Source organism: Myiozetetes cayanensis, unplaced genomic scaffold (genome assembly GCF_022539395.1).
Source record: "Myiozetetes cayanensis isolate MyiCay16 unplaced genomic scaffold, myiCay2020 scf4, whole genome shotgun sequence".
NCBI classification, from domain to species: Eukaryota; Metazoa; Chordata; class Aves; order Passeriformes; family Tyrannidae; genus Myiozetetes; species Myiozetetes cayanensis.
Window position 1 is genome coordinate 50,425,150 of NW_026087631.1, and position 13,050 is coordinate 50,438,199.

The window sequence follows — 13,050 nt, forward strand, 5'->3', positions numbered from 1 at the left end:
TCCATCTCTTCCCACTCATCTGTCTCTTCCCAAAATTTCAGTCACATAAGTAAGAGTTAATTCAGAGACAATATAATGAATTTGCTTGAAATAATATAGCCCAAGAAAGAATAGTCTAGACATTTATAGCATTATCCGTTATAATCAGGAAATAAAAAAATTTTCCTGTATTTTGCGGAAGATACCTCTAATTTCGTTTTTACAGTTCATTCACAGAGATTCACTGCAGTGCAGCAGTTATGAATAAAGGCCTTAAGATAATTTGCGGAGGATCAAATTGATCCTAGTGAGATTGGCATTTTTAACCAGACCTGATTAATCTTCAGTTGACTGTCTTGTGTGCTTGGATCCAAGATCTGAATCACTTGCTGGACATATATGAATTGTATTCATGCTAAGATAACAGTATGCCTTTTGCCAAAGGAATAGGGAGAAATTCCTAAAACTCCTCCTGGAGTTTTTCATCAAGAAATGCTTTGTCTTGTGCGTTTCCTGGTGAAAACTGACAGTCTGCTTCACAGAATCAAGTCTAGAAAAAAGTAATTTTTTTCATGAAGTTTCCATTGTATAAAATGCTAAAAATAAATCTGTAGTACAGCACCAACAAATTTCTAATACATCTATGTGAAACATATTGAAAAATTGAGTTTATGGTCAAGTGAGAGTTTTGCCTGGGATTCCTCATCTGCTTCTATTGAAGATTTTTTTCTCCTTCTGTAGCTATAGGGAAGAGAAATACATCTTCTTTTTCTCCTTTTTCAGTTAAAATTTATGGAGAACAGCCATGTGTTTCCATACTGTTAACAAACAAATGTGGCATTTAAAAAGCATATAAAGGCATGTAAACTTTATGTTCATAAGTAGAAGATATATAAGGTCTAAGTGTACCTCCTAACTGTAAAAAATATCAACTGTACCTTTTGTTCTTTGCTTTCTTATTTCTCAATAAAATTGTCTTTGAAAATTTAGTCTTATCTCTCAGGTGAGTAGTTGCTTCATCTAAATGGTTTAAGGTTTTACAGACTGTATAAATTATACTATTGCATTTCAGTGTTTATAAGAGACTTGACTTAATCAGTGGAAATGAGAAATATAGTACTTTCCCTGCTCTCAATACTATAACCACTGTGTTCTGGGGTATATAACAAAAACTTGAACTGTGTTCAATATATTATTTCCTGAAATTTAGGAGAAAAAAAAAAGCTCATGTTCAAGGAAAGCATGTTGGTGCTTAATCCAAAAACATAAAGCAAAGGAATTCAAATAGAATGGAAATCCAGTGTAATTTTTCACCCAGTCCATAAATCCATCCTAGTTTTATTCTGTGTGCAGCTGAATAGTGTGAATGGTACTGTTCTCCAGTTGCTTAAGTAGCCTTCACTAAAAATGGAGTATTCTGAAAGCTATTTCTATATTCTTATGTTCACGCATTAAACTTCCCTGCAGCCTCCTCTGTGTTCCCCAGATCCAGGGACTTACAAACTGGAAAATACCAAAGGAAATCTGGATATTTTTGTCATGTACCATTCTGCTTTTTATGGTGTAATGTAGAGTCCTTAAGTTGAATGTATTTGTAGACTGTCTCCAAATCTAACTGTAGATCAGATCACTTACAAATCAAAACTATTCTGTGCCTCCAGAATATTTTACATCTTGGATGTTAGAAAATCAGATATATAATTGAGGTAAGACTTAAAACAGAGTAAAATATTAAGAATTTGCTCCAAATGATGTACCTACTAAATTTCCTTACTTTCCTATATAAATTGGAAGTTTTACGTACAAATTTAGTGTTAGTGGAAATCAGAATTACCCAAACCCATCGGAATATCCCATCACCAAGTTAAAGGTTTATTTTTTGCATTGCCATCCAGAATATTTGTATGTATTATATTATGTGAAATGTAAGATAGCAGACTTCGATAGAATTGGACAGAAATCTCTCCTGAAAGATGGTAGATCACTGTTCAAAACCGTAACAATCAGCATAACTTGGTTAGGGTTTTTGGTGTGGCCTGAGAATTTCCTCCTTTATGGTGAGAACTATTGGACAGTTGGAAAAATGCTGTTGGAGTAAAGTTCAGAAGATGTGGTTATGGCAAGCAGTGATTACCACAAAGAAAAATTATTGAGTGGCTTCCTGGCTTTTACTGGAATGGAGTTATGGTTCATTTCTTGACTTTGTGTTCCCCTTTCTGGCTCCATGCTCCTGTAAAGAATTAAGTCTTTGGGTACCTGTTACCTGAAGTCTGCTTTTATTCTGCTCTTTCACTGCTGTAGGGAGAATCATGTTTAAGTAAACATATTCTAGATCTGAACTTTGGAGCTTAGTGACATAGCTTTTACAGCAGGGAAAATTACTCTGCAATTCATTTTTATCTACTTATCTATAAGCCTCAGTTTTTTGTAACATTCATGGCATTGTGTGCTCCTAGTAATTCATTTCTTATTTTATTGAAGTCTCTCATCTGAGAATTGGTAAATTGTGTATTCACACTTTTGTTTTGATTTCAGAGTCACTTTTATTTGAGGGGTTGATTAAAGCATATGTATTGTTGCTAGAAATGATTGCTGTAAATACAAAATGGGGAAGGCTTTCATATGAAGGTTTTGTGGAAAACACATTGTGTTAATTGAACTGTATGGAAAAAGGGGAATTTAGCTTCATTTGTTTGATTAAGAGAAGTTGATAGGGTGTAAATTCCTTGTTTGTTACTGCTGATGCTTAACCAGTCTGAACCAGAGCCCATTGGAATTAATGGAAAGGTTCCCATTTGTTTCAGGGTAGGTTTTCTCAAGCCCTAACAGACTTCCCACTGTTCCACAGCTGAGCATTAGTAAGGCACAGGAAGCCTGCCAATCATGCAGGATCTGTGTGTGTGCATGTGGTGAGATTTCTAGGAGTCTGAAGACTGCTGTCATAAAGGTAATTTTTATGTGGAGTTTCATAGTATTTTAAAAAGTTGGTAATTTTTTTACCTACAATTTCTGGTATTGTAGCAAAAAATCCAAGGCAAGGTGATGAGGAGTCTGCAGTGTATATTGTTAGGAAATCAATTAGTTGTGATTTTTTTAACTGCTTGGGTTTTCTTTTTTTCTATTTATTGGGCACCATGTAAATAAAAATTTTGAATCCTGATAGTAACATAAAATTATTTACATAATAACAGAAACTTTTTTTAAAGGGAGGCTGTAAGAAAATGATACAGTTACCATTTTTGACAATGTATACAAGATGGTGAATACAATAGGGATCTATTTAATGAATATAATAGCATGTTGATTTTAAAGAATGAAAACACTTGAAAGTTCTTTCTGTTTGGGTTTCATATGTATAAGTGGTTTTTGGTTTGCCAGTCTCAGACTTCTGTCTGGGGATCTCCTCTGTAGTTTTTGTAGACTACTAATCAGATCACAAGAGGCAAGGAGGCGTATGCATTGCCTCATTATGAAAATATTACTGATTACTGTTTGTTGGGTTTAAGTTCTTGTGAAGTAGCCTCTGTGGTTTTTTCCTAGTGTTTGGTTCAACTATTAACCAGAATTCTACTCTGCAACATACAGAGAGTTGTTTACTCCTCTCTAATAAAAAACATTTTTACAAAGTAAGGAAACTTTTTTGAATCATTCATAATGTCTTACAGTATAATCTCAACAGAATTTGAACATGTAATTTATCACCTTGAGACTTGTCATTTGCAGGTAACACTACCTTTTGAAAGCCTGTCTGCCAGCAGTGACAGTCTTCAGTGAGTTGACAATCTGTATGCAGGAGATTGAATTATTTTAAATACAGTATCTTTTTTTGGATATATGCATAAGTGCCACTTCCTTTCCTAAAGCTGCCTTACTGCAAGCACTAGTTTCTGCAGTTCAGTAGTTTCTTATCATCTTGCTGTGTGGTGCAACCTTGTCATGTCTGTGTCCCTTTGCTCTGAGGGACTATCTGACAGAATCCTGTGATGCTACACATGTAGCTCTGTACGTGTTCCTCCAACCTCTGTTGGCAGAGGTAAGTCTGAAAACATGAAGACTTGCAGTGATCCTCCAAAGAGTCTTTGAAAACAAGCAAGACTTTATTGCAACGCTGACTTAGTGACAGAGCCTGCTGACAAAATGGAATCTCTTTTATGACATTTACTTAAGGATGTCAGGGCCAGTAGCTCAGAGAGTTGTCCTAGGTGTTCTGATAGCTGAGATGCTATTAAAAGAAGATTTTACAAAGTGATAGAATAACATGGAGGTTTTCCATGAAACATCTTTGGTGTGGTTAAAAAAAAAAAAAAGGCATGTAATTGAATTTGATGATGTAGCTAAGATTATTTTGTTCAGAGAATGTAGTCTAGTCCGGCTGTAACGTGACTGTTATTGGCAAAAACAGACAGTGAATTTCCTAAGTAAAACATTTATGTCTCATACAGTGTTTCAGCATGTTTGACTTTTTCTCACTGTGGGTACATGCTCTGCAGTAGTGCTGTTCCTCATTGTAGATGATGTCTTGTTAGGTCAGGTAGAGTCTGTAGTTACTCTGAATATGCTAAAAACTACAAAGATCGTATGATTTCACTCAATACTTATGAGGTTTGTGTAGTAGGCACTCAAAGTATTTGGCCTGCATGTTTAAGGGATTTAAATCTGTCATTTAAAACAATAACATTTTGATTATTTGATTGCATTTGGCACACCATCTCGCAGGATGGGAAGAACCTTCCTTTGGTCATACAAGGGAGTGAAAACAGGCTGGACCCGGGAGTTCCTTAGAACATGCAAATTTAATTAAGCAGAGTGTACATCTAGCAGAGTATTTTTAGTCATGAGGGATTGTACACCATCCAACCTTGTAACTCGTTTCTGAACTTTCTCAGTCTTATTTTTGAGATGGGAAGACCAGAACTACAGTTTTCCAGTTGCACAGAGCCTTTTGCTTTGTTTACAAGTCCTTTTCTAATAATTCCTTGCACTCAGTTTTCTTTTTGTTCACTGCTGACATAATTTTGAAGAAGCATCAGCTCAGTCTGTCATGATTCCAAGGTTTCATTCTTGCTTGTGAGTGACACACAGGCTGTCATTCTGTATGTGAATTTAGGCAGTAGCACCTGTTTATTATTTGTTTCAGATGTTTTTTTAGTTTGGACTGCAAAGAGTGGGAGCCATCTAAAATCCTAATTCACTCTGGGTTTCATGGCATTGCTTAGTGCATGCATACTGTTCAGTCTTTTACATCAAGCAGGTTGCAAATAAGCTTGGAGCTTTTAGTGATTATATTTTCCCCATCATATGTCTGCTACATTATTTTATTATAAATACATGTTTAACTATAAAGAATGTTGATATTTTTCTTTTTTCCTTTGGGAAATATACTGCAAAAGATAGATAACTTAGAATCATAGAATCATAGAATCAGACGGGTTGGAAAGGGCCTCCAAGATCATCCAGTCCACCCTTGATCCAACACTGCCGTGTTTACTAGACCATGGCACTAAGTGCCACATCCAGTTTCATCTTAAAAACCTCCAGGGATGGAGAATCCACCACTTCCCAGGGCAGCCCATTCCAATGCCTGATTACCCCCTCTGTAAAGAATTTCTTCCAAGCTAAACCTCCCCTGGCAGAGCTTAAAACCATACATCTTGTCTTACTGGTGGTTGCCTGGGAAAAGAGACCGACCCCCACCTGGCTACAACCTCCTCTCAGGGAGTTGTAGAGAGTGATGAGGTCTCCCCTGAGCCTCCTCTTCTCCAGACTAAACAACCCCAGCTCCCTCAGCCTCTCCTCATAGGACTTATGCTCAATTCCCTTCACCAGCCTGGTTGCCCTTCTTTGGACAGATTCCAGCACCTCAATGTCTTTCCTGAACTGAGGGGCCCAGAACTGGACACAGCACTCCAGGTGTGGCCTCACCAGCTCTGAGTACAGGGGAAGAATCTTCTAACATCCTTGTTTTGCAGATGAAGAAACAAAGATAGAAGCTTCATTTGCTTCTCTTTTCCTTAAAGGGCACTAATAGCTGCTTATAAAAGAGATGTTTTTGTTACTGTGTAGGATATTGGAAAATTGTAGAGGCGTGGTCACTCTGATACTCACTTAACTATTCAGATTACTCTTTGGGCAGGACTCTGTCTCCCAAATAAATAATAAATTAACTTTTTTTGTATTTCTCCAAAACTGATCTCCAGTACCCAGTACTGCCTCCCTACATGCTAGTACTGTAGACCACAGTGTACAGAAATGTAGCATGCTTCAAGCAATATTGTTTTGGACTCTTCAAGTTTTGTGGTCAGGACCTTGCTAAATGGCATGTTAGAGAGAATTGTATGTTCTTTGATCTCTTACCAGCCAAAAAAACTCGTCATCAACATGGATCATTTTCATCATCTTAATCATATACTGAAGGCAGAATATTTTTTATTTTTAGATGTACTGTCTGTTTATTTCACCACACTTCAAGTTTCTACTATTTGCTTGAGTTGGTCTCACTGAATGAAAGAAGGGAAGCTAGGGGAATGAGAAGAGTAGTTGCTCCGTGTTTTTAGATCTGTAAGATACTATGTGTATTAATATAGAATATGTATTTCCCTTTATCTTCCTCATTTAAATAGTTTATCTTCTTCCTTATTATGGTTTAAATTAGGTAGGAAATTTTAAAGGAATATACTCTTATGAAAGTAATTACTAATTTGAAGAATAAGCCTTTATTTAAGAAAACTAGGTTCAGATTGTACCTTTTATTTTCTTTAACTTGAAAATTTACGCAATGTGGGTGTGGACTATCCTTGACTTCTCTTTTTAGAAATTATGGTTATGTGGTACTTGAATTATTGCCTTGGCAAAGTAGAAAGCAAAAGATTGAAACAAATCATAGGAAATATTTACAAAGAAGCTGATATCTGAATTTTCCAGCCTTCCTATCAAGTACTACATTCCAGTGGCTTTTTGCTGTTGTCTGCAATATTTTTGATTTTGCTTGCATGATGAAAACTTTTTTTTCTAGTATTTGCTCTTGATTGAATATTAAATATTTCAGAGACTATCAGTGAAACTGTTGGGAATGTTTTAAGACTTAGACAGATAAACAAGTTGGAGTTATAATTCCTATACAGGAAGATGAGTAAGAGCTTCTGATAAGACTTCTAGAGCTATAAAATGTAGTAAAACTGTACCAACCCTTCTTTCTTTTATTATCAGGTAGCATTGCAGGCATCAAGGGGTCACAAAGTTGGGTTTTTTTAGCAGCAGCAGTAGTAGAAGAATTTAAAAGGTTTTGAGTTGCACAGAAAAGAAATGGATTTTCAGACACTTCTGTATTTTTTGCAGTGATCGGATAAATTAGTATTTTTTAATTTTAGGTAAGTTTCTGGTAGGTAACTAGAATTATATGAGCCAAGGAACAGATGATTGATTCTCAATTGTGTATTGATCTGCAGGGAAGAAATGGGAAAAAAATATTGCTTCCTATTTTCCACCTCCAGAAATCATTGCCCAGTTGGATACGTGAACTAATGAGTTAAGCAGAAGGTGTTGTAAGTGTATGCAAAAATATATAGGAAGATTTTTTTTTTCCTCTGGAAAAGTTAGCCACCTAACATAAATGATTTTTTAAATCAGGAGTACACATGGGATACCGAATGATGTCAGAAGAGCTTTTTTGAAAGGGTAGAAGGAATAAAACAGGGCTAAGCACATTGCAGCATTTTTTATGATCTTCTCCATACTTAGAAAGCAAAGTGAAATAACAGATTGCTGGGCAGAGTATGCCTTTTTGGTTTATCTTTTCTGTTTTATGTTGAATCATCAGTTATTAATTACTTCTTGAGACACAATTCAGCTTGGTAACGTGTCATCTTGTAACATTTCTGTAAATCGTAAGGGTTTTTTAAAATTTAAAATTGTATGACTAGAGCAGGAAATCATGTAGGAATCAGATTCTGATTTCAATCACAGAAGTGTAAATCTGGTGTGAATCCATTATTTCAATTACTTTACTCTTGATTTACATTCTGATGTAAGTGCAAAATCAACCCTAGCAAATAACTGACTTGTCTGCACAGACATTGGAAGCCATTCCCATTAGTATTGTCATTTCCTTATGCTATCCCTTCTTTAAAGAATAGTACTCAAAGTAAACTAGTGGATATGCTAAAAATTATTTGTGATGTTCATGTATTTGTGAAATGACATTTAAACCTGAATCTGAATCATATATACATAGAGAGAAGGGCAACCAAGGTGGTGGAAGACCTCATGGGCAAGACTTGGGATGAGTGGCTAAGGTCACTTGGTTTGCTCTGCTTGAAGAAGACAAGGCTGAGGGGTGACCTCCTGGCACCTCCTTACAACTTCCTCAAGGCAGGGAAGTGGAGGAGGAGGTGCTGATCTCCTCTCTCTGGTGACCAGGAGTAGGATATGAGGAGGTGCTGATCTCCTCTCTCTGGTGACCAGGAGTAGGATATGAGGAGGTGGAATGACACTGATTCAGAGGAAGTTCATGCTGGGCATTAGCAAAAGGTTCTTCACTGGAACAGGCTCCCCAGGGAAGTGTTGCAGCACCAAGCCTGTCAGAGCTCAAGGAGTGTCTGGACAAAGCTCTTGGTCATATGTGTTACGTGTGAGAAGCAGGGAGTTGTACTCCATGATCCACGTGAGTCCCTTCCAACTTGAGGTATTCTATGGTTCTATGATTCTATACTTAACTTTTGTGGAAGTTTTGACCCTCTCAGTTCAGTGCATACAGAGAGTAATATAATAAAAGGATTGCATAATTCCATAGCTTTAATCTTTGTCACGTCTTTGAATCTTGTATGGCTTTTCTGTGTACAGTTTATAACATGGGAACCAAAATGCCATGTGAGGCGCAAAAAGGACCTAGATGTTGGCACAGTATTCCATTCTTTGCCAATTCTCATATTTGGATTGCTTTTCTTGACAGCTGCTGGACATTACCTATTCATTACAACTTCAGAAGCACTTCTCTAAGTAGCACATTTTTTTGTGTATGTGCTACAATGAGGGTTGCCTTCTTCCCCCCCATATTCATTACTTTGCCGTTTGTTATATTAGGTTTGTGGATTAACAAGAGTTAATGCACTGAAAGAATGCTTACTTTTCTAAAAAAGTCCAGCATACTCTCTGGTCATCATTCATAATGTTATTTATATACTTACAGTAGTAAATTTTCCAACATCTTGCCTGAAGAGTATGCTAACATTTTGATTGATGCTTTCTGAGCATCTTGCGTAGATTTTTCAGAATTGATGACATTGGCCTTCTGAAAATCAGGTCTTGAAGATGCAATTAGCTATTGAAAATTATTTAGGATTTTTGAATTTGAATTTTGAAATTTGAAATACATATGTGTATGGAAAGAATATATGATAATAAAACTGAAAGAACTAAGCCGAAGTTTCCATAAGGGGCAAAGGGCCAGGCTTCTAAAGTATTTAGATAATAAACTACTTTTGTGGGTAGTGAAAATTGGCTGCCTCAATTCCTTTAAAAATGTGATCTTGAAACTATTTTTCAGACTGTCAAGACTAAGGATTTCTTGAACTGTGCTATAAACTCCAAAATCACTTACCAAGGGCAACATTTCCTGAAAGATTTAGTTTTTTCTATAGAGATATAAAAGCTGTTTGGATACTACTTAGTGACCTAGAACTCCAACCAAAACTCTAAAATCTTTAGTTAAGTTCATTTTATCATTAAATATTTGAAAATAAATATTTGAATGAAAGGTCATTGCTTTCTTAACCAATGAAAGTTCTATCATTTCCCAAGAGCCTGCTTAAAAAAGAAATATAGCAGTTGGTGAGTCTGTGAAGTTGGACTTCAGAAAACAGTGGCTTCTGTTTGACAATAATAAAATTCATGGCAAAGTCTGGGATTTTTCTTTCAAGATAAAAACAAAACTTTAGTATTTCATTAGCCACTGATATACTAGTGATCAAATGACAAAAAAATAAATTGTCTAGCCTCTTTGCACAAGCAAAAGCATCACATTTTTATATTTAAGTCTGTCAGAAGAGTATACAGGCATAAGAAAGAAAACTTGATTACAGAGCTCAATGAAAGGCATCTGTCCTTTAGCTGCTTAATTAGTCCACAGAGCTGTTGTTACTGCCCAGTCAACCATAACAGAAAAAAAGAAGAAAAAAATTCCCCAGGAATCTAGAATAAATACAGAAAAAAGCTGCTTAGATGCTATGGGAGTGAACATTTTATCTTGAAAAGGAAACAAAAAGATTGTGAGTTCTTCAAACTGCCAAACCGGAAAAGGGATCCTTGTAAAATTCATATGGCAAGGGAGAAGACTGCCCAGGCATTTTGCATTTCATCTGTGCTAGAAAAGCTGAAGAATTTAGACAGAGGCAGAAACTTAGCAGATGGACTGAAGAGAAGGAGGAAGTAGGTAAATGCAGGGGGAGGAATATCCAAGTTTAAGATGCAAATCATATGATGGGAAGAAGATAACTCATATCAAGCAATATTTTTATTTATCTTCATTTGTATCTAGTGTTTATGTAGTGTAATAAACGGACAGTGCTGTAAGTATCCTTGTAGAGAACATTCAAAAAAGTGTCAGTCTGTTTTCCATGGCTGACATATGTGATGAAAGTTCACCTATACTGTTGGGGAAGCAATGCACTTGTCTGAATAGCAGACAGTACATACATTTCTTTGACACAGGACAAGTGCTTGCAGTGGGTGAATTAACATGATTGACAGAGTTCTGTTTGTAACAGCTCAATATGAGGAAGTTTATCCATTTTTCTTCAAGAAATTTTGGTGAAAGATAATATTTCATTAAACAACTTCAAACTCTGATAAAAGCATTTCTTTGCTTAGGAGTTTGGTTTTGTTAACTGAATCAAATCCGAGTTTTTAAAAATTATTTTATCTTCTTGAATCTTATTTTAAGTCTCATGCATGGCATTCTAAGGATATCTCACGAAGTATATATAAAAATGCAGTCTTTCATACTGCTTATTTGAAGTATTTTAAATAAGTTATCTTGTGTAATACTATGGATTCACAGCTCAGCAGTCAGACATATATTCCCATGCTAAACCTTAAAATCAGAAATGCAGGCTTACCTAATTTTGTCTTTAGATTAAGCCTTGCTATTGTAGTTTTGAGACATAGTGTTTAAAAAGCAAGGTTCTGTTTTTCTGACCTGCCAAGTGTCTTTCATTATGCTTAAGAAAGTAGATGGCAAAGCTGAGTATTCTCAGTAGCACAACATATGACAGAATAATACATAACACAGTGATGTTGAAAAGTAAGCAGTAATAATCTTTAAACTGTTTCATATTTGCTATGGAAATCACATGTGTGAGAATTTGTCTTCCAGAAGAGATTCTGATGTGGTTATTTATGAAGTTTCTTTGGTATTTATAGGAGTTTGATGGCTTTTTTTAGGTCAACTTCACTGCTTCTTGATCTAACATGAGCTGAGTCTTCCCTAATCTGTGTATGCATACTCAAAACAAGTAGCCCCTTTTATAGCCTTATTAACCGGGGAATATTACACACGTCTGATTTAGACAGGAAAGTTGGTTATGCACAAATGTGGTTTTACAGAAAAAAACAATTCCAAGTGTGAAGCCCAGTAATAAAATAGAAACTTTGCAGACCTCCATAAAAAACAGAGAAATTGTGTCCTAGCATTTCCTTTCCAAACCTTCTGTTGTTCTTTCCATTGGATGTATATTTGCCCCACTGTGTTGTGTTGAATTTACTCTTTTAATAATCTCTTCTTCTCCTTCCTATTGCTCTCACGTAGTCATCTTATGGATTCTCTTTTTAATTTCAGGGGCAAAAATCTGTCAGCTGAATCTTTCAGATTCCTTAAATTGATTGAAAACCATCTCTTGAAAGATGCTACAAAACCAATATTGATTTCTCTCCATCTTCTGTTGTCTCTTCTAGTGTGATTATAGTTGCCTTCTGGTAGTCATTGATAAACTGTTATCAGTTGATACAATTAATTTAAAACTCTTAAATTTTATCTAAATTTTATCTTTTGTAAATAAAACTCCTGTTTTATTTGTGAAAGCCGATATGCAAGTTGGTTTGGGTACTCTTGGAGTGTCTGTCTGGCTCCCTTCTGGTTTCAGATGGTCTTCTGACCATCTCTGGTCAGTGCACATTATTTTCTTTTTTTTTCTGAGCTCCCTCCTATAAAGAGCTTCAGATTTCCTTTTGAGAGGGAATTTGTGCATAGTTGACACTTCAGTTTTCTATAGTATCTGAATATCAGGCCACGTCATATACAACTCTACTAAAGACAGCATAAAGACATGTTCACACTGTGTCAGGCCATAGAAGTGGCTTGCTGGCCAGATGTGGGTCTTTGTGAACGTAGCCAGCTCAGTCCAGAGAAACAGCTCTTGGCATGTGAATACATCAGGAACTGGGACTTGGTCCCTGTAGTGATCCAAGAGAGTTAACAGTAGTAGCACTGACTAGGAAGATCTTTCAGTCCTGTATTTGTAATTGGCAAAAGATACAGGCACTTATATGTCCAAATTTAGCAATTCTTAATACAGGTATATGAGATCACGTACAATACCTGTGTACAGAATGAGTCTGGTTATCCAGACTCAGCTGTGACATTTTCCACTGGTAACTTTTTAAAATGCAGTTCAAATTCTGATTTAAATACATCCATTGAATCGTAGCACAGATCTTTGCACTTATATACAACAAATTGTTTATCCAATACATAAAAATAAATTGATAATACTGCTTTGTTTTCCAGTAGAATTCTAAAAATTACCTCATGCATATGCAATGTACCTAACTTAGTTTACTGTTCCGTTAAGGTCTTGGCATTGACAACAGGACGTCTTTACCACAGAGCAATTCTTCTCCATGGGATGATGCACTTTTCAATATATCCATGCATGCAGCAATACGACATGGAAAATGGAAATTACTAACTGGATATCCAGGTAATGAAATAACTCCTTTTTGTACAGATACAGCCTATCTCTCACCTACCACAAACAGTTTATTTCTGTTTCATGTGTTTTAATTCTGCTAACTTCTTAG

The 13,050-nt window shown here is 35.9% G+C and overlaps 1 protein-coding gene across 1 annotated transcript in view; it reads left to right on the top strand.

Moving 5' to 3' along the window:
• ARSB (arylsulfatase B) overlaps positions 1-13,050 on the top strand; it is a 71,858-nt gene that overhangs the window by 50,019 nt on the left and 8,789 nt on the right. Inside the window, exon 7 of the mRNA XM_050329435.1 lies at positions 12,822-12,950. Coding sequence (XP_050185392.1) covers positions 12,822-12,950 — 129 coding nt within the window. The remainder of the gene's footprint in view (positions 1-12,821; positions 12,951-13,050) is intronic.